The 24,977-nt window shown below is 55.4% G+C and overlaps 10 protein-coding genes across 10 annotated transcripts; 6 read left to right on the top strand and 4 right to left on the bottom strand.

Annotated features, from left to right (window-relative positions):
- The first annotated feature begins 240 nt into the window (after positions 1-240).
- Positions 241-3,266, top strand: ACRALDRAFT_2060783 (uncharacterized protein). The gene has a single exon (XM_071021939.1). It carries the CDS (start codon positions 496-498, stop codon positions 3,058-3,060), a length of 2,565 nt encoding a protein of 854 aa, XP_070872664.1. The 5' UTR covers positions 241-495; the 3' UTR covers positions 3,061-3,266.
- A 196-nt stretch (positions 3,267-3,462) lies between these two features.
- Positions 3,463-3,837, bottom strand: ACRALDRAFT_212319 (uncharacterized protein; the record flags this gene model as incomplete). The annotated part of the gene is made up of 1 exon (XM_071023857.1): positions 3,463-3,837. One exon carries the CDS (start codon positions 3,835-3,837, stop codon positions 3,463-3,465), a length of 375 nt encoding a protein of 124 aa, XP_070872663.1.
- A 48-nt stretch (positions 3,838-3,885) lies between these two features.
- On the top strand, positions 3,886-4,910 carry ACRALDRAFT_1077401 (uncharacterized protein). The gene is made up of 2 exons (XM_071018635.1): positions 3,886-4,356; positions 4,430-4,910. The coding sequence occupies exons 1-2, from the start codon at positions 4,015-4,017 to the stop codon at positions 4,790-4,792; spliced, it is 705 nt and encodes a 234-aa protein (XP_070872662.1). The 5' UTR covers positions 3,886-4,014; the 3' UTR covers positions 4,793-4,910.
- A 55-nt stretch (positions 4,911-4,965) lies between these two features.
- On the top strand, positions 4,966-8,463 carry ACRALDRAFT_1065139 (uncharacterized protein). Its single transcript, XM_071017103.1, has 4 exons — positions 4,966-5,425; positions 6,796-6,899; positions 6,999-7,100; positions 7,186-8,463. Exons 1-4 carry the CDS (start codon positions 5,420-5,422, stop codon positions 8,042-8,044), a joined length of 1,071 nt encoding a protein of 356 aa, XP_070872661.1. The 5' UTR covers positions 4,966-5,419; the 3' UTR covers positions 8,045-8,463.
- Positions 8,464-8,669: 206 nt separating this feature from the next.
- ACRALDRAFT_2060779 (uncharacterized protein) lies at positions 8,670-8,981 on the top strand (the record flags this gene model as incomplete). Its single annotated transcript, XM_071021938.1, has 2 exons — positions 8,670-8,741; positions 8,806-8,981. The coding sequence occupies 2 exons, from the start codon at positions 8,670-8,672 to the stop codon at positions 8,947-8,949; spliced, it is 216 nt and encodes a 71-aa protein (XP_070872660.1). The 3' UTR covers positions 8,950-8,981.
- Positions 8,982-9,957: 976 nt separating this feature from the next.
- Positions 9,958-10,827, bottom strand: ACRALDRAFT_1058004 (uncharacterized protein; the record flags this gene model as incomplete). The annotated part of the gene is made up of 4 exons (XM_071015930.1): positions 9,958-10,340; positions 10,451-10,603; positions 10,683-10,740; positions 10,795-10,827. 4 exons carry the CDS (start codon positions 10,825-10,827, stop codon positions 9,958-9,960), a joined length of 627 nt encoding a protein of 208 aa, XP_070872659.1.
- A 2,595-nt stretch (positions 10,828-13,422) lies between these two features.
- On the bottom strand, positions 13,423-15,704 carry ACRALDRAFT_1051854 (uncharacterized protein). Its single transcript, XM_071015701.1, has 5 exons — positions 15,594-15,704; positions 15,087-15,530; positions 14,832-15,025; positions 13,908-14,715; positions 13,423-13,842 (listed from the first exon to the last, which is right to left on the bottom strand). The coding sequence occupies exons 1-5, from the start codon at positions 15,594-15,596 to the stop codon at positions 13,753-13,755; spliced, it is 1,539 nt and encodes a 512-aa protein (XP_070872658.1). The 5' UTR covers positions 15,597-15,704; the 3' UTR covers positions 13,423-13,752.
- Positions 15,705-16,411: 707 nt separating this feature from the next.
- On the top strand, positions 16,412-19,014 carry ACRALDRAFT_2043991 (uncharacterized protein; the record flags this gene model as incomplete). Its single annotated transcript, XM_071021393.1, has 4 exons — positions 16,412-17,635; positions 17,703-18,327; positions 18,431-18,904; positions 18,986-19,014. The coding sequence occupies 4 exons, from the start codon at positions 16,412-16,414 to the stop codon at positions 19,012-19,014; spliced, it is 2,352 nt and encodes a 783-aa protein (XP_070872657.1).
- Positions 19,015-20,267: 1,253 nt separating this feature from the next.
- Positions 20,268-22,145, bottom strand: ACRALDRAFT_1077405 (uncharacterized protein; the record flags this gene model as incomplete). Its single annotated transcript, XM_071018636.1, has 3 exons — positions 20,268-21,430; positions 21,508-21,865; positions 21,987-22,145. The coding sequence occupies 3 exons, from the start codon at positions 22,143-22,145 to the stop codon at positions 20,415-20,417; spliced, it is 1,533 nt and encodes a 510-aa protein (XP_070872656.1). The 3' UTR covers positions 20,268-20,414.
- A 798-nt stretch (positions 22,146-22,943) lies between these two features.
- Positions 22,944-24,371, top strand: ACRALDRAFT_1065147 (uncharacterized protein). Its single transcript, XM_071017104.1, has one exon. It carries the CDS (start codon positions 23,051-23,053, stop codon positions 24,131-24,133), a length of 1,083 nt encoding a protein of 360 aa, XP_070872655.1. The 5' UTR covers positions 22,944-23,050; the 3' UTR covers positions 24,134-24,371.
- The last annotated feature ends 606 nt before the right edge of the window (positions 24,372-24,977 follow it).

Genomic DNA, 24,977 nt, shown 5'->3' with positions numbered 1-24,977 from the left:
TTGTAGCGACTGTTGATTGGATAGAAGTGTCTGACTAAGGTGATGTACCTACCAAAATAGGAAGTCTCGGCCGTCTTGTCTCTCCGTCATTCTGATCCTACACGTCCTTCGCCGCCTCTTCGCATCCTCACCTCGGGACTGGTTCCAGCTTGCTTCGCCTCGTTCATTCGAATCAATAAATACTCGAATAGACCCAGTTTTCCTTTCCTTTGTTTTTCTTTTTTCATTTTTTTTTTCTTTTTCCGCCCTCTGCGTCCCTCTACGTAACAATCGTTCTTGCATCTCAAACACATCTCGGCACCGAGTCTGCCGTCTCCGATGCTCCCGACTTGGTCACCGGAGTCTCCGGAACGGCCGGCAACACCCACCGCGTTACTTGGACAAGAACTCCCCAACTAAACTACCCTCCCATCTCCCTCCCTCTTCCTCAACAACCGCCATTTCGACTATTGTCATTGCCGAATCTGTTCTGTTCCGTCGTCCTCCTCGCCCAGCATGGCCACCACCACAGGGACGCCGGCTCAGTCCCAATCTACAATGACCGTGCAAGTCGCCGCAGAGCCACATCCTCCCCCGCCTCTCAACCCAACCGCCGACCATGTGACCGGTGAGGACGGACTATACTCCGACGACGCCCAGTCGGTCATGCAACCGGCCCTCAGCCCCGCCGCCACCCGCCTCACCCTCCCCAAAACCCCGGCCGCCGAAAAAGCCGCCGCTATGGATGCTCTCCCCGCCGATTCCACTTCGTATTTCGACTCCCTCCCCCGTCGCGACGAGGGCCAACGTCCCGCCGCTTCTAGTACCGGTTTCGCCTTTCCGTCCTTCCCGTCGTCTTGGCGCTCCTCCCGTCCCGATGAGGAGGAGCCCACGCCCGTGGTCAAGGAGCGCCAGACCGAACATGTCGTCTCTCACTCTCCCAATCTACCCAGGCCGAAACGCTCGGGGTCCATAGGCACAGACGCCCTAAAGAGATTCTCTAGAGCCCTCCCTTCCCTGCCCCGTCCCGCCCACCTCTTCAATTCCGTCTCGTCCCACCTGTTCCCGTCGTCGCCTTCAACCTCGCCTTCGTCCTCCCCCACTGATAGCGAGACCGAAAAGTCCGCTACCGCCCGATCTCCCGGGGCCACCCGACCCGATCACGGCAAGACCTCACCGACCGTTTCCGGCACGCGGCGACCTCATCGCAACACCATCGCCCATCCCGTCGTGTTACCCCCGCTCCACCCGAGGAAACCATCCGTCGCGGGATCGGCCGTTTCCGCCTCGTCCAGGACGCGGTCGCTTCGAAGGAGCACCTCGGATGACTCGCTCCTGTATCACTCCATGTCCCGCGTGTCGTCGCTGGGCGACGATAACCGGTTCGACCACATCACCGAGATGACCAACTCCCGCATCAAGGCCATCCGGGACAGCCTGCCCGACAGGCCCAGCTTCCGGATGCCCAGCCTACCCAGGCTATCCCCCCAGCTCAAAATGTTCCAGCCGTTCGAAGACGCCAGGATACCGCCCATCCCCGAGGCGCCGACCGCGCCCGCGTCGTCCTCGCCGGCTTCGGGCTCGGCCGCCCTGGACGGCATGACCCCGCTCGACCGCGTCCTCGAGAACCTCACGGGCGACCTGGTCATCCTCGGCGGCTACCGCGGCTCCATCCTGCGTTCGGCCGAGCCGCCCCACCAGCAGCTCTGGGCCCCCGTCAAGATCGGCTTCAACCTGAGGAAGGCCGACCTGGAAGTCGGCCTGGACCCGGAAGACGAGGAGACCATGGAGAAGCGCATCATCCCCTCGGGCATGCTGCAGAACATCGGACCCATCGACATCTCCAGGAAGCTGTTCAAGAAGCTCCGCTCCTGCGAGAACGCCCGCAACGGCACCTTGCGCGTCTGGGATTACGGCTACGACTGGCGCCTCAGCCCGCACCGCCTCTCGCGCGGGCTGATCGAGTTCCTCGCGGGGCTCCCCTCGAACCAGACCGGCAGCGGCTGCGACAGCACAGGCCGACCCAGCAAGGCCGGCGGCGCGCTGGTCATCGCCCACAGCCTGGGGGGCATGATCACGCGCCACGCCGTCAACCAGCGGCCCGACCTGTTCTCGGGCGTCGTGTTCGCCGGCACGCCGCAGCGCTGCATCAACGTGCTGGGCCCCGTGCGGAACGGGGACGCCGTGCTTCTCAACGAGAAGATCCTGACGGCGCAGGTCAACTTTTCGTTACGGACCACCTTCGCCTTCCTCCCCGAGGACGGCTTCTGCTTCATCGACAAGGAGACCAAGGAGGAATACCCGATCGACTTTTTCAGCGTCGACGATTGGATCAAGCACCGCCTGTCGCCCTGCCTCGAGCCGGCTCTGCCTCCGTCCCAACCCCGTCCCGCCGGGGGTTTCGGCTCCATCCTCCGCGTGCGCGGCGGCGGGGCCAGCGAGAAGCGATCCAGCCAGGTCTTTTCGACCTCCCGCGGCGGGGGTCTGGGTCGGAAAGCCGATCTGGCCCGCGAAAGAAACCTGAACCCGCAGCTGGACAGCAGCGACCGGGCCGGACCGTTCCTCGAATTCTCCCGCTCTTTTTCCTCCGGGACCCCCTCGGCCTCCTCCTCGTCCTCCTCGCCGCCGCTTACCCCGGCGCAGCGCGCACGCAACATCGCCTACCTCGAGCGCACGCTGGCGGAGATCAAACAGTTCCGCGCCGAGCTGGCGCATGAGCCGTCCCTCTCGGCGGCCAACGCGTACCCGCCCATGGCCGTCATCTACAGCAAGGACACGCCGACGGTGTACGCCGCCAAGGTGGCCGGTCGGCAGGCGATCAAGTGCGCGGATGCCTACGACGACCTCGTCTTCCGGCCGGGCGACGGCGTCGTGCTCGCGCGTGAGGCGCAGCTTCCCGAGGGGTACGAGCTGGTAAGGGGCGGGAAGGTGAGCACGGAGCGCGGACACCTTACCATGCTTGGGGACATGCCGGCCGTGGGCCAGGCTTTGGAGGCTGTCGTGAGGGGTCGTCGGAAGGGTATAGGGTTGGGGAAGCCGAAGGACATACATAGGGACGGTGTCAGGGATACGGGGATATAGATGGGTTGGGTGGGCGTTTTTTATGGCTTGGCGATTTGGTGATTTTTTTTCTTTTTGTTTCCCTTGTTCTTTCTTTGGTCTTTCATGTAAGTGGTAGGCCTGTTCAAACGGTTGCCGGTTTGGGTACAGTTCTAGAAAAGGGAGTGAATCTCAGGACATGAAAGTGTGGCGTCAATCGAAGAATCGAGTTTGCGAGCATTGCGACGTCGAGCGTAAACGGAATATCCAACTTCGTTCACCGAGGTTCACCGGTCCTTAGCAAATGTCCTGGACTCAATCTTGGGTAAACAAACGAAATCGCATGGACCGATGTAGCAAATCACAGCCAAAACGGGCCGACCCAGTCCATCTCATAATTACTTGGAAGCATTGATTGGTTGTAAGCTTGCATTTCCATGGAGATCAGGGGTTCTCCATATAAGCGCTCGGAAGCCCGACTGGGCGGTTAAAATCCACAGCTGTCGATAAGTCGACAGTCGGCGGTTTATGCGACGCGGCTATGAATCGTTTCATGGGCGCGTCGCTTGGCCCACGAAAGTCGACGCCAGAGGCAGATGACGCTGAGACTAGGATTGGACTGGGCTGGGAGTGGTCTTGGTTGAAACAACTGCCGAGCAATGAGGCGTCTGTGGTCTCCTCGGCCTCGCCATCGGTCTTGACGGCGGTTATGCGTCGATGACGGACAAGGAGCATACGTATATATGCTCGCATCTCCTCGTGTCTCCTGCTTTCCGAGGCAGTAACTGCAGCTGAGCTGTGCCTGTCAATTTTGCCCATTGTCATCTCCTTTGTGATTTCTTTTCCTTTTCTTTCTTTTCTTTTTTTCTTCGTTATTTCTCTTTCCTTTTCTTTCTCTCGATTCACTTGTCTGTCGTGTCTCCCCGGCTGGCACCTCAAATTCCCTTCGCAGAAATTTTGCCCGTAATCGCCTATCCAAACCACCTAACAGAATCGATGGACATGTTCGACCACAAGGCCAAAGATGGTTTCTCCGCTGCTATCCTCGACTTGAGCTCACGGGATGATGCCGCTGGCACGCTGAATCTCCGCCGACTCCGATCTACCGACGGTCTCCGGGCGGCCTTGACCCTCGTGGGACTCTGCGCCGGCATCATCGTCTCGTGCATCTCGGTGAGAACCCTTTCAGTGTACCGTGCCACGTACGAGCCGGCCGAGTATCTCCAGCCGCTCTGGCCCGACGACCTCGACCTGCGACCGACTTTTGCCTTTATTGTCGGAGGTGCCATTGTCGCCATTGCGAACGTCATTTCCATCCTCGCTGACAGGCTTACCTTTGTATGTTGTCTTCCCCGCAGTATTGTCTCCCAACATGTCATGGCGAGGACTTCATCACTGAACATCATCTCAGGTGCGCAAGAGTCTTCTCCTCCGCACACCGTTCCTGGTTCTCGCCCCGCTAGCCGCCCTCGTGGCATCCCTCACCATCGTGGCCTTCGTCTACGGCGTCCGAGTGTCGGACAAGGCGGATACGGTGCAGAGCTGGAGCTGCCGGTGGGATACCAGGTTTATGACGGCGAGGCCACATTTTGGGACGCTCTGCAGGCAGAGCTTCACAGTGCTGTATCTTTCCGTATTTCTAGTGCCGATCGAGGCTGCGGCCTTGGGTCTAGCGGCTTATCAGTCCGTGTTGGAGAAGAATGCACCAACCACGACCATGGTGGATCGGTTTCACGGACTTGTCCCGAGGTGGGAAAGGCGGCCTGGGGTTTGAATTGGGAGATGACTGTACATATACAACTACCCGGGTTATAATCCAAACGAGGTAGTACCCCATCCATGTAATTAGACGTATATTACGTATTGCGGACGCGAATGGCCCCCAGTACAGCCACACCCAACAATGAGAACACCCCTAGCTCAGCTCCTTCATCTCGTGCATCTCGACTCGGTCCAACTACGTACTACTCACAACTCCTCTCTCTCAGACTCACATCCCCTGCAAAGCAACCACGAACTCCGGATCAACAATACCAATCGAGCGTGCGATTCTGCGGCCATTCGACAGACTGACCTAATGCCGGAATAATCCTCATATCGATTGCGGCGCCTTTGTCCAGGCCGCCGATTGTTCGGTTGACTGAATTCCGAAGCGACTACTTGATGGTCGAAGTTGCTTTTTATTGTCCGAGAGACACGAAGAAGAATTCAGACGAGACAAAGACGTTCTGTCCACGGCACACACTACTCGCATAGACACGCTATCAAGACGGTCGATCTGGTTATAGTCACCATCTCACACTCACGTCGCTTCGTCCACCTCTGTGCGACCACCGCCACACCCTACACCCCGGCCTCTCCTGTTCTCTTTTTCAGTCTCCTCGGGACAACATTCTTCGCAATGGAGGTGAGAAGCCAGCAAGTCTCTTCGGTTTTCTTTTTCTTTTTCTTTTCCTTGTCCTTGTATTGCATATTCCCATCGCACGCGAGACGTTCCGTTCTAGCATCGTCATCAACACCATCATCAGCATCACCAGAATCACTCCCAAACAAGCTTGCTCTAGTATCTACTACGCATCTATCTATCTACACATGGCTTCATCTCCCGGTTCTCCTTTGTTCTTTGTTGCCCCTTACGTCCTACTCGACTCCTTCATCTGGTCTCTCCGGCTTACAGAGCTCGATTATCCGCCCTGTTTCACTGCATTTCCCAAGAAGATGACCGAGCGCATGGGACAAGGACTAGCCTTTTTCGCGGAGACCAATAACGCAGGAGAAACTCCGTCACCGACACTTCGTCTCATCTCTACGACACTGCCAGTCTGCCACACGAGTTTTCCTTTCATCCTTCGCTCTTCCATTCCCCTCCGTGTTTCGACGTTTACCAGCAACAACCCGTCGAGGCGCAAGGTCCGGATGAATGCAGAGACAACCATGGGAGAGCCAAGTTCACCCCATACCCAGTTCAGTCACAATGTGCTCGTTCATCCTGGCTGACCGGCCGGCTGCCTGGCTGCTACCCCAGCCTAAGCACGTATTCACATCCTCCCAAAATCCAACTGCTGTCCGCGCCCATGGCGCCAGGGGCACGTGTCAAGCCGGCCAAACGACGCATTACGAACACGCTCTCTTGTGCGACAATGGGATGACCAACCGGTTGCCGCACCTTGGACCTTGGCTGCCACCTCACACTCACCTTCATCTCGAGGCCTTTACCTTGGGAAACATGAAATCAACAACGACCACCCTACCTGGTCTCGGGAACCTGCCGCAACCCATGTGCCTCTCCGGGGCTCTTTTCTGTTTCTTCTCCCCTCCTGTTCTTTTTTTAGTTCTGCAAACGCGAAATCCTGCGTTTCTCTTGCATTTGCTCTTCGGCCGTCGAGTCGGCCTGGCCTGGCTTGATTTCGGCCTTGCGAACCCAACTTGGAAGGCGAAAGCTCGGCCGATCATACCGTTCTACCTACTGTACCGCGCCCCAGCTAGACGAATGCCCAAGTCGTCTCTCAGGTCGCGCTTTGGATATTTCAGACCTACACTACGCCCTGCCCTCTCTTGCCGTCCCCTGAACGATACAGCCCCCGATTCCCCTTGCCGTGTCTTCGCAACTAGAGCAAGGAGATACGCGCCGGAACCATGTCACTGTTCTCTCACCTTCGCCGTTCACTATCATCACCATCCCAAGCGGGCCATGGTGCCGGCACCTCCACGGATCATTTTTTGGATGCCCGTAGTGAAAGCCCTGCCAAGCTAACTCTGCAACGCGTCTTCGAACAGAGCCGCCATGTGATCCAGAGCAAGGATGACGCCACGCTACCCGAGGCACCGGCCAGGCCGACTACCAAGGGACGGCCGAGGCTTCTTCTCATGGGACAGAGGAGGTAAGGTTACCCAATCTCGCCTGGCAGACTTGGTCAGCTTTGATCTCCGTCTCGCCTACCTGTCAACCTCGCTTCCTTAGCTAACATGCCTTTACCCAGGAGCGGCAAGTCTTCCATATCGAGTGTCGTCTTCCACAAGCTACCGCCCAATGAGACGCTATTCCTCGAATCGACAGCGCGGATACAAAAAGACTCCATGGCGTGAGCATCTCCCTGCCCATTCCTGATCCTTCCCCTCTAGACCATCATGTCCTACGCCTGGGCTGACACAAATGGTTCCCGCAAGCTCGTTCATGGACTTTCAAGTATGGGACTTCCCCGGCCAGATCGACATTTTCGAAAACCCCAACTATGACATGGATGCCATCTTTGGGGAAATCGGCGCCCTCATCTGGGTCATCGATGCACAGGACGACTACCTCGAGGCCGTGACGCGCCTCAACACCACCATCCTCCACCTCCAGCGTTCCTACCCCAACATCAACATCGAGGTCTTCATCCACAAGGTCGACGGTCTCTCGGACGACTACAAGCTAGACATCCAACGCGACATCACCATCCGCATCCAAGACGAGCTCTCGGACCACGGCTTCGAGAACGCCCCCGTCACCTTCCACCTCACGTCCATCTACAACCACTCCATCTTCGAGGCCTTCTCCAAGGTGATCCAAAAGCTGATCCCCCAGCTCGGCACCCTCGAGGCCATACTCACCAACCTCTGCCGCACCTGCCGCTTCGAAAAGGCCTACCTCTTCGACGTCCTCTCCAAGATCTACATCGCCACCGACTCGGCCGCCGCCGACATGGCCTCGTACGAGATTTGCTCCGACTACATCGACGTCATCATCGACATCACCGAGGTCTACGGCTCCTGGCCCCGCTCCGACGCCCAGCGCCGCCGCATCGAGGGCGAGCCCTGGAACGCAAACGTCGACGACCAGGTCGCCTGCCCCTGGGCCGAGAGCTGCATGGTCCTCCACGACGCCGGCCGCCCCATCATGCTGCGCGAGGTCGACCGCTACCTCGCCCTCGTCGCCATCATGAAGGAGGACTCGTACGACCGCATGCCCCTCGTCAACATGAACGTCGACGCTGTCGTCCAGGGCCTGACCGAGTTTTTCGACATCACCAAACCGCGGGCGTGAGCATGGCAGGGTGGCGTGTTGGAAGTTTGGTCGTATGCATCCCGTAGTAGAAACGGGAATTCACATGCGAGTCTTAGCAAGTATACATCGCGCCACGCTTGTAGTTGTCAAGTGTCAAGTGGTCATTTTATTCTCTTGTTATATTTCGTCATTATTTTGTTCTTGTTCTTTTGCCATTTCCACCAACTCGAAGCTCAACTGGAGAAGATGGTAAAGTAGCTGTCTCCTGAATCGAACGCCCACACGTTGCGAACCAAACATTATATATATGTGATGAGACGACAGGAGCCAGAAACCAAGGAAAAAATCACACATATGGAGAGTACCGTTTACATATGGAGAACCACGCTTCTCTTATTACCCTGGGCGAGTGGCCACTTGTAAAGACAACCCTACCAAAGACCAAGACTGATAATTGTAGCCACAAGGACCCTTCGATGCCTGTGACTTTTGGTTCGGTCCCATTCTCTTCTCCCGCCCTTACTCAACCCTACCCTTCCTACCATTTTCCTGCCCCTTACTGCGTAGGGCCAGAAGCATCAGGAATCCCCTAACTCTGCAAGTCAACCCAAACATCACGCAATAAGCAGGCAACATCTGTGCGCAACTCACCAACTCGCTACAGATGGCAACGAGCATTCGCTCAATTCGATCAAGGGAAGCCGCAACTCGCGCATTGTCGATAGCCGCAGTCGCAGTGGGACCGCCGACCCCGGCGCTGTGCTTCGCCATGCGGAGCTTCTGTTCGAAACGACGACCAGCCTGCTCAAGCTTCTCGAGGGCCTACTCGATGGGTCAGGAGGTCAACACGATGGGAAAACCGGGTTGTCGCCAGGGGCACTTTTGTATCTACATACCGCATCCTGACGGTACGACGGCGCCGCGTTCAGTTTCTTCGCAGCTGAAATCACCCGCTTCGCATATCGGTATACCTCGTCGGGAATCTAAGCGGTTCGCGTGGAAGGAGCGCGTTAGCCGACCAGTATGCCCACTACCTGACAGACGCAAGAACTTAAGGGGTAGGAGGGAAGGGTGAACTCACGGGGATGCATTTGTGTCTACACTTGGCGCAGCGGAAGCAGGAGATGTGCGTGGCGTCGGTATCGGCGCAAGGCGGCATGGTCGGATCTTCAACCATGTATTTCACGCATCGCTCGCAACTACAAGGATTAGTATCCGGTCACCTTCGTAGGGGAGAGACTCACTAGCGAGGACGAACAGCTCCACGGCCAAACTCCCGAGGAGGCATCGTTTTGGGAGTGTTGAGCAGGTGCTGCGGATACTACCTTGCAGATGGTCGGTATGAGGTTGGATGGGAAGTAAGGGAGGTAGGTTAAGTAAAGCTTCAACCCCAGGTCAACTCGAGGTTCGTTAGTCCAGTTGCTAGATTCCAATAGGAAGAAAACTAAGACTGTTGCTGTTATCAAGAGGGGGAGAGAGGGAGAGGGCACAGTTGTACGCTGCCTGCCTGCCAGAAATCGATCCCTGAGGAAAAGCACCCGGAGACGGACGTTAAAGAGGGTGCCTACCTCAGCGATAGGATAGGCAGGGGCACGGCAAAGCACTTATAGATGCAGTATGAAAGGACGATGAATAAAGATTGCAATACGCCCATGAAGAAAACCGGAATGAACGCCCGTCATCTCTTTGCCGCCCCTTCTTTTTTCTACCAGCGTTATCTTATTACACACATTCTCCTTGAACGATGACAGCCGAGCCGTTCATCTAAAGACGGAGGCTAAAGACGGAGACGATGGATATAAACGCAACCTACTCCATACCGCCACGAAAAATACGCTTCTTCCCGCCCTCCATCATTTGTCGTTTCTGTCTGTCCCCGTCATACTTTTCCGCGGCGAGAACCGCTTGGGGGGCTTCTCGAACGGGCGTGGCCGTAGCGTGGTTTCAAACTCCTAGGTCACCTCGCTGTCTCTTGCCGAGCGACCATGATCCTCGTTCGCCCTTCCAACCGTCCCCGCCGACTGCGCATCCAAGGGAGCAGTGCTGCTCTCGTTCCGAATTCCGTCTTCCAGGACAAACGTCTTCCAGGTCACGCGGTCGCGACCGAGGAGGCACACGCGCTGCGCTATCTCGCCACGGGCATCACTCCGGGGATGTACTTCCATCCGTATTGGCGAGAACCTAGGGTCATCGGGGAGCGGGGAAGCCCGGTACCCGTCTGCCGTGGCGAGGTTTTGCTCAAGATGTTGAGGAGGTGGAAGATCACCTTCCGTGTAAGGCGTGTAGTCGAGCTGGGGCGACTGGACTGGGACTTGCACCACGGTTGACTTGCCGTCTGCCGTCGCTTTGTTAGAGACATAAGAGGGTAGTCATAGATAGAAATAAAGAGAAAAACAAAATAAAAATAAGAAGGATCCTTGATGCAATGGAAGGGGAAGCGCCTACCTGGACACGACAGCAGAAGAACCAAGGTAGTCCCGCTTAGAAACCTCAGATCGACAATCTTGCTGCCGGCCTCTACGCTGAGCGAGGCAACAGTGTCCGATACCTTGGTGCTTATGCCGTTGATGATTTTAATCTCGGCACAGAAAATGTACACTTGATCAAAGCATGCCAGGTTAGCCATGGTCCAAGTCTGGTTAGTCCGTCACCCCTGGGGAGAACCCCCTCTACTCACCTTCCGACTCGTGTGCTTGTTGGGTGACCGCAGTGAACGTGCGAGCAGTACCGGAATCCTGCCACCAGTGAGACACGAGTCCTGTTCATCGACTCCAACTTGCAACACTTACCCAGACAACATCAGGGCACATGACAGCATCCATGCTGGATATGCCGTGCTGTAAGACCATCTTGGTTGGTTGGCCAAAGTGAACGCTCCTCTTCTGGGCTTCGGCAATGTCCCTGAAAATCCCGCTGGCTCGGCTGGCCAAGCGGTCGACAAGGGAACCGACGTGAGGTAGGCCCCGCTTGTACGGCTGAGTCTGTCTGCACCGCAATATCTGCTTGTCAACGATTTCAAGTAGTGATGGTCCCTCCTCGATGGTCTGCCAATCTGTCTCCGCCTCCTGTTCGGTCACATCGCCGTCAAAAAAGGCGACCAGGCTACTCCGAAACAGGTAGAGCTCAATAAATACCGCCACCCCTCCGACGTCTATCGCAGCCTCTCGCTCATTGGTATCATCGCTGGTGGAGCTAGATGGGGAGGCACAGTCGATTTGGAAACGCAGCCAGGCTGAGAATGCATTGAAACTCGCGAGCTCTTCCGACAGATAGTAGAGAATGCGGTGGCCTACCAATTTCAAGGAAGAGACGACGTCCATGGCCCGGTTAATCTGAGTGAATGAGAATCCAATGTCGTCCCGGTCGTCATGGAACAGGGCGAGACCGCGGAGACGACTGAAGATGATGGACAGCCGTTCGAGGGCGGGGATCAGGTTCTCGTGAACAAGAGACCGGATATTTTGCAAGCCGGAGGTCACGGCCTTGTCCCATCGTTTGTGGCCCTAAGTGATTCGACGGGGTTAGCGAGCTCTCGACCATCCAATTTCTGCTAGCGATGGATATCAAGCGTTTCTGCCGGGGCACTTACACGCTCTGCCACCTGATCTACTAGCCACTCCCTCATGACGGGATAGAGATGGCCAGTAGCAAGGGTGTGGAAGAAGGTATCGACAATGTCGCTAGGACCATTTTCTTCTTTGGCCAGGTCCTCCTGGAGGTTGCGTATAAACCGCGCCTGGAGTTCTCGGCTGTTATTATACTCCACCACCATATGGAGTTGGACTTGCTTCACGTAGCGCAGCAGTTTTTGCACTGTGGTCAGCTTGGACGCTAAAAGGGAGAGGTTGATGGGCGACGAATGTATGACCTGTAGGTCCATGGGAACGAGGTAGAGGGCGCATCCATTATCCGAGGGGTGCTTCAAGAAAAGGCTGTGGGTGGATATGGTAGGGTGTGAGGCATGATGGGTGAGTTGCAGAACACCCGGCCTGTACATGGAGCTCGGGAGAGTGTAGCGGAAGTCACCGACGACAAAGGAGTCGTAGATACTGAGGTGTAGGCGGCCGTCGTTCGTACCCACGACCATGATATCCACTTGGTCACTGTCCGCGGCCTTGAACGGTTGGAAGAGGAATTCCATGCTGGTCCGCCGTGTGAAAACCATCGCGTCCTCCCTAACATTGAAACAGCGTCATTGGCTTATGCGCAGAGGAGGAGAAAGGGGACAGAAATAGTGTACACATACCCGTCCCCTGCACTACTAGTTGGCAGGGGGCTGAGCTTTGGGAGGGAGGCATCGACCTCGAGGAAGGTGAGCTCGCGCGGCAGGTCGAGGGGAGCAGACGACTCCCTGTCTCCCGAGTCCGGTTCTCTGACCACGTCGTGCTGCCACAAGGCGGACAGGGGATGGTCATCCGGTTGACTTAAGGAGGTGTGGGGGTCGGGCGGCTTGCCGATGATGTTGCGAGCCCAGCCGATGTGTGTGATTTTGGTTGACGATTCTTGGCAGATGCGAATGTGATGAGCCGCCTTGTTATCTTCGAGGCCCATGAGCCTCACATGCCCGTCACTCCAGCCCACGGCCAGGAACTGACCTGTACAAGGAATCAGCGGGTGACATCTCGCATGAGCGTAGAGGGGGGCCGTGAAGGTAAGAGACGAAGCGAAGGAAGCGGAGGAACAGAGGAAACACACCATCGGGCTTCCATTTCAGGGCAAGTGGTTCCGGTTCCGTAGTGCCTGGCCGAGAATACTGGCGTATCTTGGACACAACTTGGTGCTTTGGACGATAAATGAGAAGATTCTTCGTTGATGCATCCCAGGTAGCTGTCAGGTCGACCGTGGGATTGCCCTTGGGTAATCCGTCGGGGACCCGATGGTTGAACCGAGTCTCACTGAGGAGACACAGAGGTGCCGGTTCAGCCATTAAAGGGGGGAGAAGCGTGTCGCAACGAATCGCCGCCGGGGCAACAGTTCTTGGGTATCCTCAGCTGGTTGGTGATAGAGAGCTTCTGTAAGCCGACACTGATACTAACGGGAACCACAGGGAATTTTCATGATCTCCTGAGAGTACCTTGTCAATGTGGCTGAATACCATGAGAGTACTTCGTACCTATACACCGTGTAAATACCTAAGTGACAAAGGTAACAATTCGAATGGAAGGTGACACCGTCAGACAAACACGAGATTCCCCATTCTTTCCTTCACCGTACGCAAGGTAGGAAGTAATTACGAAGTAAGGAGGTTGCGCGGCAAGACCGCAGACTGTGTCGTTTCGAGAAAATCGCACGGAGCACTTAGCGCATGTTAGCGGGGCTGAGGACCACTGTAGACTGTACGTGCAGGCCATTCTAGGGTGTTGGACACAGTGTCTAATCGCAAGTCTCGCCGTACCACCTCGAACAAGACACGATATGCAACGCACTCGGGTCGACAGCCTCTCATCTTCACCAGGACTTCCTTAGTCTCCTCTTTATTTCCATCAAGGCCAGCTAGGTAGGTAAGTAAGGAAGTCATGGCCCATTCCGCAACCATCTTGATCCCAATCGTCGCATTCGTTCTATCTGCTCAAAAAAAAAAAAAACATTACGGTGAATGGATCGCGGTAAACAGCTTCCCAGCCAGGCCGCCCAGGGTAGCCAGTTTGTCATCATCGACGTATGACACCGTCATGGCGCCCGTCGTAGTTGTTACGAGCATCTCATCTCTGCATCCCCCGATACCCTGCCCCCACAAAGTTGGTGCCTTATTCGACCAGGAAGTTATCCGCAACAGACTTGATGTCCTTGGAGAACGCGACCTCTTCGTTCTCCTCCAGCAGCGAAACCGCCACAACCTGCCCGAATATGTCAATACTTGTGAATCCGATCGTACCACAATGCCCAGGAGCGTAACACTTACATCAACGTCCACATAAGGAGACGTCTTGGAGAACCGTATGGTCATCGGGAAGAAATCGTTCTCGTCGTCCGTCTCCGCCTCAAACTCGAACGCCCCGCTGGGATTCTCCTCCGACACGCTGCCAATGTTCCACTCGATGGCATCGCCCGACACCTCATACAACGCATCGAAGCTCGACACCACCGGCTCGTTCGCCCCGTAAGGGATTACGACGCTCACGTCCTCTAGCGTGTCCCCCCCGGTGAGCTCGTACTCTACCGTCACGTTGCACTTGCCGCCCTCGTTGCTGATCCAGGCCGTCAGCGTGATCGGGCAGGCGCTGCTGTCGTCCACCTTGGGCGTGGCCCGCCACCGCAGCACCCCGACGGCGTTGTTCACCGGGAACCCGCGCGCCGTGTTGCTCATCTGAATCACCTTGGACTCGTTAAAGGCGTTGCGGTTGACGTTCGGGTGCGTCCGGAACTGCGCGCCATGGCTCGGTACGGCCTTGAGGTCGAGCTTGATCTTGGTCAGGCTCGGGTCCGCGATGCGGAGCGTGAGGTCACCGCTGATGGACAGCGAGTTGATGGCTCCTTCGCGAGACAGTTTGGCGCTGATGGCCTCGGAAATGGTAACGTGGATGGCATCCCGGTCCATCGTAGAGGACACCCGCGGCTCCCCTGCCTGCTCCGCGACCGATGCAATTGCCGGGGTAATCAACGGGGAATCGTCGACCTCGGGCCCCATCTCGCCACGAACGCGCTCGAACATGTCTGTAGTCTTGGACTTTTTGCCCAACTGCATACCCTTGGCCTTGGGCGCGCTCGTCCTGTAGTGTAGTATACGTCAGTCCCGCCTCCTGTCAATTTTCTCTGTTTCTTGTTTTCCGTTTTGTTTTTCCTTTGTACGCCTGGGCGGAGCCTCACAAGGAGGGGATAAACGCACTTGAATGTCTTGTTCTTCTCAGCCTCGTAAGAGTCGTACGTATCTGTCGTTGACGGATGGGCCGGCGGCGTGAATGTCGGGTACACTGGCGTCCTGGGCATGCCGGCGCGACTGGCCCGTGCCGATTCCTTTCGCTGCATCTCGAGCTGCTTGGCCTTGCGCTTCCGCTCTTCCGTCGCCTCCAATTCTTTGTTCTAAAGGACACACAATTATCAGTATGACCCCCGGTATTTTGACTATTATGTCTCGGCATACCCTCGAAATGATGTCCTGGATACGCTCCTCGTGGCTCTCCATCTCCAAAAAGGTCTTGATCTGGCTAATCGTCAGGTTTTCCCTGTAGCCCAGGGTGACGAGCTCGTCAAAGGCGCTGAGTAGTTCGTAGGCATTCTTGAGGATTTCCCGCTCGTCAAGGTTCCTGCAGGTGCTGGTGACAACCTGCGCGAAGAGGTGTAGCGAATCGATGTCTTGGAGAATGTTGGATTGGCGGTTCGTGATGAGCACCATGTACAGCTCATCCAGTGGCTGATACACGAAGCGTACATTGTCTTGTTCGACGGTCGTGTGCTGGGTGCCGGAGTCTGCCAGCTTGGGGAACGACGCGAGAAGGGCTTCAACGCGAGACCGTGGCATCTCCCTGAACTGTCGGGAGAGGACAGCTTTCCCGCCACGGGTGCAGATCGACGCTGCGAGGACGACCTATGCTTGTCAGAACCGTCCGTGGCTGCCCCTTAGGACGTCCTCTTCCTTTTCCAAACTCACCATTGTGACGGACGAGTGGAGGTGACTGCAATTCGCCGAGGAGGAGGAGACTTGGCGATTATATCGTGAGGTTGTCGCAACCCAGGAGGCATAACATCAGGAGGAACCTCCGTACTAGCTTGAATTTAGGAAGTGTGGTATCTGGTCAATGCACGGACCACCTCATGCTAGACACCTGTCAAGGTACCATGTACAACGTACCTGCCCAATGTTGACAATAGGTAATGCCTGACGTAAGACACCTCGTAAGGTAAATAGCGGGGCCTTGAATCACAAAGTCAGTCCTGCTTCCGTCGTTCGTGGCTTCGATTTTCCGAATACCTACAACTTAAATTGTCCAACTTAAATTCATCATCACCTCCTCGCCGCTTCGATTCCCACGAACCTTCTTACTTTACCTACCCATGCGCGGCAAGATTCGATTAAGACCTACCTTCAGATTCTTGACACGACTCCATCTCCATCCAGTCGCTTACCGAGCTTCCGATTTTCCATCTGTGCGATCCGAAATACCCTACCGCCACTTGCGTTCCTTCTATTTGTAACTGCCAGACTCTGTCACCGACAAGTTTGCAAGTAGTTTGCAGGTAGATCGAGTCCACGAGGAAGGTGTTCAAAAAAGGTTGCGGCTATTTGCCTCAGCTGGTTCGCCAGCCCGAACCCTGGACAACAGCTCTGCCTAGACGCGACGTATCCAACGACGAAAGCGCGAATTTGAAACTGAATTTTACTCTTTTTTACTTTTGTTTTACTTCTTTTTTTCTTCTTCTGAGCCGTAACTCTGCTATCCGGAAAGCCCACGCACAAATCCAACGACTATGTCTACGACTTTGCAAGTGCCCGAGGGAGATATGGTCCTCGACTTATCTGCTTCCGTAAATGGTCTTGAAGGTCACACGGACGATGGGTATATTGATTATTCCGAAGATGAACCCGAGTCCTCTCCGATCAAAGTGGCCAACAATTCCTCGAATTTCGATGCAAACCTATCGGTTGGTGACGCCTCCGCCTTCGCGCAACAGGTGCCTAGTCCTGGATCGCCATCAACCGCCGTGAACACCAAATCGGGAGTTGAGGTAGCCGATTCTACAGTTGTACCCCCTGCGAATGTCGATGCTGTTACGAATGTCGACGCTGCTTTGGATGGGACCTCTGCCCTTGTCGATAATGCATCAACTCCAACTCCGTTGGTCGCCGAGACACAGGGGGAAAATTCTGGAGAAGATGTAATAACTTGGGAAGAGGAGGAGCTGGAGAAGGCTGAGCTTCAGGAAGAGACGAATATCGGGAAAGATATGCCATCCGATGACGGCCAGAGCGAAGCCCAAGCCCACACACCGCTGAGCGCAAGCAGCCAGACCCTTGGAGATGCGGATGAGGGTGATGGAGCTGTGCATGTATCTGCTCATGATTTAGGTGATGATCTGGCACACGATGCCGAGTCAATTCCGAATGATCCGGCCACGGTCCCATCCCCACAGCAGGAAGACGACAGTCAACATGAGATTGACTACGAAGAGGCCGCGCCCGAGATTACTGAATCGGAGAAGAAACAAGAAGACAACGAAGGCTTGGAAGCTGTCAGCCAACTCAGTGAGGACCATGAGACTACCCCAGACGCAATGAACGAAGACAGCACGCCAGTGGAGAATGCGTCAGACTCGGGAAAGCGCGAATATGGCGATGAATCTATGCAAGAGTTCGATGAAGCCGGTGATGGGCTGGAGGTCCATCCCGCGGAGAACCAAGAGGACGATGCGGAGATTCAGCTTGTTGAATCGTCCGCCGAATCCCTCCACACGCCTGAAGACGGAAGCGTCCAGGTGCCTGCAATTACAGTCGCGTGGGATGGGATCGAGTACCCATTGTTCTACAATTCCCCCGATAGCGAGGACAGAGAGTGCTTTTTTGATGACCTGGGTTTGTTGCAATGTAAGATGGAGGAGCTGCTTGCCAGCTTCCGAAGAGAACTGAGCAACGATGTAAGCGACATTGACGAGCTCGTCTTTCAGGTCGACGAGCTCGGACTTGAGTTTGCCGAGGTATGAGACATTTACCATTCTAGCTTTCTTCCGTTTGATTCTCCCCAACTGACTCGATTTCTTCCAGACATCCCGGCCTGAAGAGTTCTCGGAGATTACGCTGGGTGGCATCCTCCAGATTTACGACACCCTTGTGAAGAACAAAGACCCCGAAGCCTCGCGACCCCTGTACTGCTACCTGGTCACGCGGCCTCGTGTTGCCAAACGATGGCATGTCCTGATTGAAGATGCGTACCAAGGAAAGAACATCGACGAGGTGTCCTATATTATCCAATCGCCGGGTCAGAACCCTCGCCACGTGGATACCACTGACGAAGACCCTGAGATGGCCCTCATGGAGGTCGATGATGAAATTGAAGATGTCGAAGGCGAAGCAGCGGATAAGTCTGAGGATGAAGCTGAGCCACACGACGGAGACTACGGTGAAATTGACACGAGCGACGGTCTGGATCTTGCGCTAGAGCGAGAATTCGATGACTCGAGGAGTAATAATAATGGCGAGGTGGCTGACGAGGATTTGGAAGCCGTGGGTGCCGCCGAGACGGGTGCTTCGGAACCCGCGGATGACAATGTTGGTGCAGCGGCTTCCAAATCCGATGACCTAGCCACTGCCCAGGAGCTGGAGGCGGATGTTGTCAACAGCTCGGTGGACGAGAGTAAAGAGGTCTTGGAGCCGGTTTCAGCGCATGAAGGTAAGACTGCCACTTTCCCCTCCTACGCTCTGTAGCCCTCGTCATCACCTAGGCAGCTCCTGTGCCAATTTTTTCTTTGCTCCATATACTGACCAGACTCTAGTATCTGAGATTGAACAGTCCCCCAACCCCGATGATATGCAGACCGATGATGTTGCCCATGATGGGGAGCAAGGAGTGGCGCCAGCCGATGATGTTGCCCATGATGGGCAGCAAGGAGTGGCGCCAGCCGACGATGAAGAAAATACGACAGTAGAGCTGGCGGCGGCAGAACCCGACACTGATTCTGCTAATAAGGTAAACCCGGTATCAAATGCTACGGCAACCGTGAACGGCGACGATGAGGAAGACTTCGGGGCCGACATTGACTTGAATGCCGACATGGCTCGCGACGACTTGGACGACCAACCGTTGCCTACGACGCAAGAGAGTCGTCATGATGAGCTAGAGGAAATTGACTGGCGAGATTACCCCGGCCAAGGCGATGACGAAGAGCCGCCCCATGACGCAGCGTCGGTGACGGGGAAGCGACCCAGGTCGCAAGAAGACGACACACTTGGCGAAGGAGACGAGCAAGGTTAGTTGGCTTCAGCACTCGTGGATACCTGCTTCCCCAATCTTTTATTTGGATGTTCTCGGGCTGACAATAACTGCACAGATATTAAGCGTCAGCGGTCTTGGACTTGATCTTGCCAACAACCCTCTCTCGCCCATTCCCCTGACTAACCATACTTATATTGACCCAAGATCGAGTTCAGTTCTGCAGAGCTGCCCGACCATTCGACATTCGGCGTTTAATTCCTGCATCCCGGGGCATCCGTCCTTGTCACCAGGAAGACTTGTGACCAGCTATGAAAAGGACATGACCGAGAACTACAACTACAGCAAGCCATTGCCCTGACGCAAGGGTTCTAGTCCACCAAGGTAGGGTCCAACTCCGATGAGAATACTGACCGCACAGCAATCGTACAAGGCATGGAACAAAGTTCCATGCTTCACATTCAGACAGACGGCCTAGCGCAACGGCTCGTCTCACCTTTTTATTAATTTGCGATGACTACATTCATCCGATACCCATGCACTAGGCGCGGCGTATGGCACAAATGTGACCACAAAAATAGGCACAGATAGGCACTTGGGTGCTTGTGATTTCTGCGGCCGGGAGGGTATGACCCTACATCATACAGGACTTAACGGTATTGTGCTGTTTAATCCAACGGAGTGTTGGACTTGGGGGGAGGCCCGTGTCCTGCGGCGCTGGTGGAGAATAGGGCGCGGAGACAGCAGGTGTGGCATAGCCGGCCACTGATGCTACTTGGTGATGGTGAGAGGCCAGACTCTTGGAGGGCAGGGCGGCGAAGGCGCAAACCATGTTTGGACAACGGCGATGATTTTCACGGAGTCTGTGAATCCAAAATCTTACCGGCCGGGGAACCTTTTGCCGTTTAGGTTATTTCCTCGCCTTACGTAGGTAGACGAGTAGCTTTTACGTTGATAATTACATGCTGATTTCGATGGCTTTATTTCAACAACGTGAAGTGTGTACGAGGTGGATATTCGATGCTGGCAATCCAAAGTCACGTCAAATAAAGGTACCTACCTAGACACGTGGATTTGGTGTCTCGAGAGTCTGAGGCAACGCGTGCTTTCAAGTCACTACAAAGTACGAGGTATACTTTCCATTTTGTACACTGCCTTGACACGGAGCTAGTTCTGGCACCGAGACGGTACCCACCCCCGACCTCGCCAATTCTGGAGTGACCCCATTGGACCGCGGAATGGACACATGCCTCCCCGCGTGACGATCCGTTGCACATGAGCATGGTCCAAAAGTACCTTCGTAGAAGTAGACGACCCGTGGGGTTCATCTTCACCGGCCCTGTTCTCCAGACTGGACGCTACGTTGTGTGTCGGGCGGCAGGAGAGACGATGGCTTCCTTGACGAATTCTCTTTTATGAAGATTATTCAAGCTTTCCTAGTCATCTCGTGTACTATACCAACTGAAAATAAAGTAACATTCCTTTCCGTACCTTGCAAACCCAATCCGATATCCCAGTTAAACAAGATGCTTTGCCCATGGCCCCGTTCAAGTAACATAAACAAAGTCTGGCCTCTTGTCTCCAGCGATGTATCTCTCGTCTGGCGACATAGCCTCCCACTTGGCGTCCATCTTGCCTTCGCGGCGACGCTTGTTGGCGGTCTTGAGACAAAAATGCATCACGACCGAGGCACAGAACAGGAAGAAGAACTGGTAACCCAGGACCACGCCATGACCCGTCCAGAACCGAGGCGATTCCCTGACAAGATAGATATTCGACGCAACGATGCCGTTGAGGTTGGCCCATCCTACGACGAGACCAACGACGATTCCGCGCTTGATGGGGCCTTCGGTGTTGTTGACGGTCCAAGAGAGCGTGTTGGGGCATGTGGGATACACACCGGCGGCACCGAGGAATGTACCGACATATTTGACCGCGGGACGCTCAGAGCCGAGCATCATGGCGAAACCCGTCATCCCGACCACGGCGCAGATCATGCTCATCAGCCCTCTCTGCCGCGTCCTGTCTGCCACATAACCCACGAGAACGGTGGAGATGGAAGCCAGCGCATAGGGGGGAACCGACAATAGCTGGGCCTCTGTTCCCTCATATCCCATGCCACGAAGGATAGTAGGAAGGAAGAGGGAAAAGGCGTAAATGGGAGTCAAGGAGCCAGCATTAAGACACATGTAGCCGTACGACTGCCAATCACGCAGCGCAGCCCAGATATGTCGCTTGTCGAAGTGCTCGGCTGTCGCGCCCTGTCGATCGCCGATGATACGGCGTTGCACGCGGATACGGTCTTCCGGCGACAGGAAGCGTGCCGTCTCTGGCCAGTTGAATACCATGCGCCAACAGAGAAGACCAAAGACCACGGTCACGGCTCCTTCGATGATGAAAATCCACGCCCAGCCGGATTTACCTCCGATGGAATCCATCTTGGCAATAGCCGCAGCCAGCAGGCCTCCGAATGAACCTGCCAGCGCGGCAGCGGAGAAGAAGACGGCGATTCGGAGTCCAATTTCGGAGGATTTATACCAGTAGGACAAGTAGTAGCTCACACCTGGCCAGTTTCCCAATCAGTCCGTCGCTACTTTGTACGACAAAAAACAAGGATCGTGTGCATGGTCCGTAGCTCACCAGGGAAAAGGCCGGCCTCAGCAATGCCGAGGAAGAAACGAGCTGCCAAGAGGCCCTGGTAGTTGGTCACCAAGCCCATCAGGGTCATGATGGTGCCCCAGATGACCACGATGGCCGTGAAGAAGATGCGGGGCGTGACGGTCTTTAGCAACGCGTTGGTCGTCGGCTCAAAGGCGGCATAGCTGATAAAGAAGATGGATAAAGCCATATTGTAGTTGGAACCGTCCATATTCAGGTCTTTCTCGAGGCCAGCCAGCCGGGCGTTGCCGATATTGGTCCGATCGAGGAAGGAAAGAAGATATAGAAGGGATAGCCATGGGATGAGCCATAGATCAATCTTGCGGACGAGTTTGCGATCCTAAGGCGTGACAATCGTGTTAGTCCACATATACGGACGCACTCCATATGACAAGCACAGTAGAGTGGTGAGGCAAGGCTGGGTCACCCCGTGAGTGCGATGTGAGGGCATGGGAACCTACAATCTCGGCTCGCTCTTCGTCGCTTTTCCCGGCATCCGGGTCAGGCAGTTGGCTAAGGAGTTGAGCCCTCTCGTCAGCAACGCCAGTCACCTTGCCCTCGGCGATGCTCTCGGTGGGTGTTGGACGTTCGACGTCGGGGATTTTCGTAATGTCTCCCATGTCTGTCTGATATGTTCCGGGTGCGTGGACAGGCTTGTGGGATTGCAAGAAACTGAGAGGCCAGTTCAGAAGTGGCCTTGTCGTGATCAATCTGTCATTGCGAAATGACGCGAGAGACTGGAGTATTTGTAGATAGAAAGACGGCGATGGAACTATGCTGAGCTTCCCTTGACCTCAAAACAACACGCCGCTTTCCAAGCTCTTATCTGCTCCCCGTATCGGTTTTCACTTCTACCCCCCGATCCCCCGATAAAGCAGAAGCAGGGCAAACGAGACATGGCTAGTCCCGTGTTGATAGGAGTTGATAGGAGCTGCCTAGGCAACTTTGGGAAGTGTTTGGGGAAAGATGAGCGAGATGAGCGACAAATGAGAGCAGGGAAAGGTCTTCATTAACCGCCTAGCCTCTTGCGTTTGTTCCAATATCGCTGTACGTTCTAGGTACCATGTTCTGTTCCAAGGATTTTAGTGAAGAACCTGGCAACTTCCACAAATCCCGTTGGCAGATGATCATCGTACCCTGTCATGGTGCAGATAAGTGGCCGCCGCCCCTAGTCGTAGAGCTATGACCCAGTCAGTGGTGATAAGCCAAGCTCGAGCTCGTTCTGGAGAAAGCCATTAATTAGTGCTCATGCACGGACTTGACTCGACGACGAGCCCTGCAGGATGCAGGAAATCTACACTATCACGTCGCGAGCTTTAGACGCTGGCCAGATTGTCGGGACCAGAGTTCGAGTGCGGGGTCATCCTCTTTCCCCCTCCATCTGCTTTGTTGTCTCCAGAGTTGGTCGGACATCAGATCAATGACCGACGCTCAGAAATAAAGAGGAAAGTAAGCTGTCATAGAGCAGAGAGAGAGATAACAACGAAATCCTCCCACGTCCTTCATCACAACGCCCACATTCACAATGCCTCGAAACATTCGAGTGGCCGCATGCCACGCCGCTCCGGTCTTTCTATCCGCGCAAGACACCACCAAAAAAGCCCTTGCGTTGGTAAAGGAGGCAGCTGGAAATGGTGCCAACCTCGTCATCTTCCCCGAGACTTACATCGCAGCCTTCCCCGCCTGGAGCTCGCTTCGTGCCCCGACCGACAACCATGATTTCTTCAAGCGCATGGCCCTCGAGTCCATCTACGCCGACGGCCCCGAGATGGACGCCCTCCGCCGCGAGGCCAAGAGGTTAGGCGTCATGGTCAGCATCGGGTTCTCGGAAAAGGTCCGCTACAGCAGCGCGACCTTGTTCAACTCGAACATCTTCATCGACAACCACGGCGACGTCCTCGTGCACCACAGGAAGCTCATGCCGACCTTTTTCGAAAAACTGACCTGGTCGCCCGGCGACGGCCACGGGCTCAAGGTGGCAGACACGCAGTTTGGCAAGATTGGGAACCTGATCTGCGGCGAGAACACCAACCCCCTCGCCAGGTATTCGTTGATGGCTCAGGGCGAACAGCTCCACATCTCCACCTGGCCGGCCATCTGGCCTACCCGACTCCCCAGCAAGGCGCCTGCGGGAACCCCCGCGGCACCACCGAGCGACGCCGACGATGCTGCCCTAGTCTCGAGCGTCTCGAACAACGCCAACTACGATAACGTCGCCGCCAACCGTACACGGGCTGCCGCCCACTGCTTCGAGGCCAAGTGCTTCGGCGTGCTCTGTGCTGGCGTGCTCGGGCAAGATGCCGTCGACGCCATAGCGTCCGGTGCGGGGGACCACGTCCGCGAGGCTCTGGAGCAGTCGCAGCGCGGGGCGACCATGTTCCTGGATCCCACGGGGGCTCTCATGCCTGGTTTCGTGTTCGACGAGGACGGCAAGAAGGTTGCCACGGAGCACTTGCAACGGGAAGAGGGCATTCTCTATGCCGACATGGACTTGGAGGATTGCATCGAGGGCAAGCAGTATCACGATGTGGTCGGTGGATATCAGCGGCTGGATGTTTTCAAACTGTCCGTGGATCGAACACGGCATGATCCTGTCAATTTCGTCTAATTGTGCACCATCTTGATTGACATGCTTCGTACAGGCCGGTATAGGCTAGTACCAGTAACTGGAACGAGCAGGTAACGGCATTGGCATGTTTCGATCGGGATTTACCATGAGACGGATAGTAATGTAACTATTTTGGTTGGCGCCACGTGAGTAAAGAGCGTCGATGCTGATTAGCCCGCGTCCGCAACGAGTGGGGGTGCATTTGTGCATGTGTGGCTGCATTTATGAATACAGCTCCTAATAATACGTTGTACGAATACAGAACCAGAGGTGTATTACGTGAGCATTCCAGGCTACCCCGAAACCTTATAATTGCGGGTACCTATACCGCACTCCGTATTATTCTGTGGCTGGTGCTGTGGGGCTTACCCTTAAATATCCCTATTACGTACTCTTATGGCCAGGGGCTGGTGCTGAAACTGGCCAGCCAGGCACGGCACGGAGCCACTGGGGTTTCCGGATCACGCTACGTAGCGCTTCCGTCTCCGCCTGTGGTCGAAACAAATTCACTTCCCTCCACGATCCCTTCCCCAGTCACTCTCCGACAAGAAACGGCCGACCCTACTCTGGACGTTTCTGCGACTGGCCGATTGTCCGACATTGAACTTCCCCCGGTAGCCTTCCGAATCCAAGAAGCTGCAAAAGCGATCCACGTATCCGGAAAAAAAGACACCATCCAGTTGTGCCGATTGAGAATCCATGATTCCGTGCTGACGGTGGCCTCTCTCCCACTCTTCTCTCCGTCGACACACCTCTACCCTCTCGCCTGGCGCGAGCCTCGTCGGGTCCCTCGTCGGCTACGACATTCGGATTTTCCACCGTCTTCGAGACCTCCATAATCGCG

Source organism: Sodiomyces alcalophilus, assembly GCF_042370955.1.
Source record: "Sodiomyces alcalophilus JCM 7366 unplaced genomic scaffold ACRALscaffold_7, whole genome shotgun sequence".
Lineage (NCBI taxonomy): Eukaryota > Fungi > Ascomycota > Sordariomycetes > Glomerellales > Plectosphaerellaceae > Sodiomyces > Sodiomyces alcalophilus.
The sequence above is the reverse complement of the archived record's forward strand: the minus strand, read 5'-3'. Positions and strand labels throughout refer to the sequence as shown.

Excerpts from the sequence above, each read along its gene's own strand:
- ACRALDRAFT_2060783 (XM_071021939.1), top strand. The coding sequence starts at position 496 with ATGGCCACCACCACAGGGACGCCGGCTCAGTCCCAATCTACAATGACC.
- ACRALDRAFT_1077401 (XM_071018635.1), top strand. The coding sequence starts at position 4,015 with ATGGACATGTTCGACCACAAGGCCAAAGATGGTTTCTCCGCTGCTATC. Across the intron at positions 4,357-4,429 it reads TCGCTGACAGGCTTACCTTT|GTGCGCAAGAGTCTTCTCCT; the intron begins GTATGTTGTCTT and ends ACATCATCTCAG.
- ACRALDRAFT_1065139 (XM_071017103.1), top strand. Across the intron at positions 6,900-6,998 it reads CTTCTCATGGGACAGAGGAG|GAGCGGCAAGTCTTCCATAT; the intron begins GTAAGGTTACCC and ends GCCTTTACCCAG. Across the intron at positions 7,101-7,185 it reads ATACAAAAAGACTCCATGGC|CTCGTTCATGGACTTTCAAG; the intron begins GTGAGCATCTCC and ends GGTTCCCGCAAG.
- ACRALDRAFT_1051854 (XM_071015701.1), bottom strand. Across the intron at positions 14,716-14,831 it reads GAGAAGAACAAGACATTCAA|GACGAGCGCGCCCAAGGCCA; the intron begins GTGCGTTTATCC and ends ACTACACTACAG. Across the intron at positions 13,843-13,907 it reads CTCCTTATGTGGACGTTGAT|GTTGTGGCGGTTTCGCTGCT; the intron begins GTAAGTGTTACG and ends ATATTCGGGCAG.
- ACRALDRAFT_1065147 (XM_071017104.1), top strand. The coding sequence starts at position 23,051 with ATGCCTCGAAACATTCGAGTGGCCGCATGCCACGCCGCTCCGGTCTTT.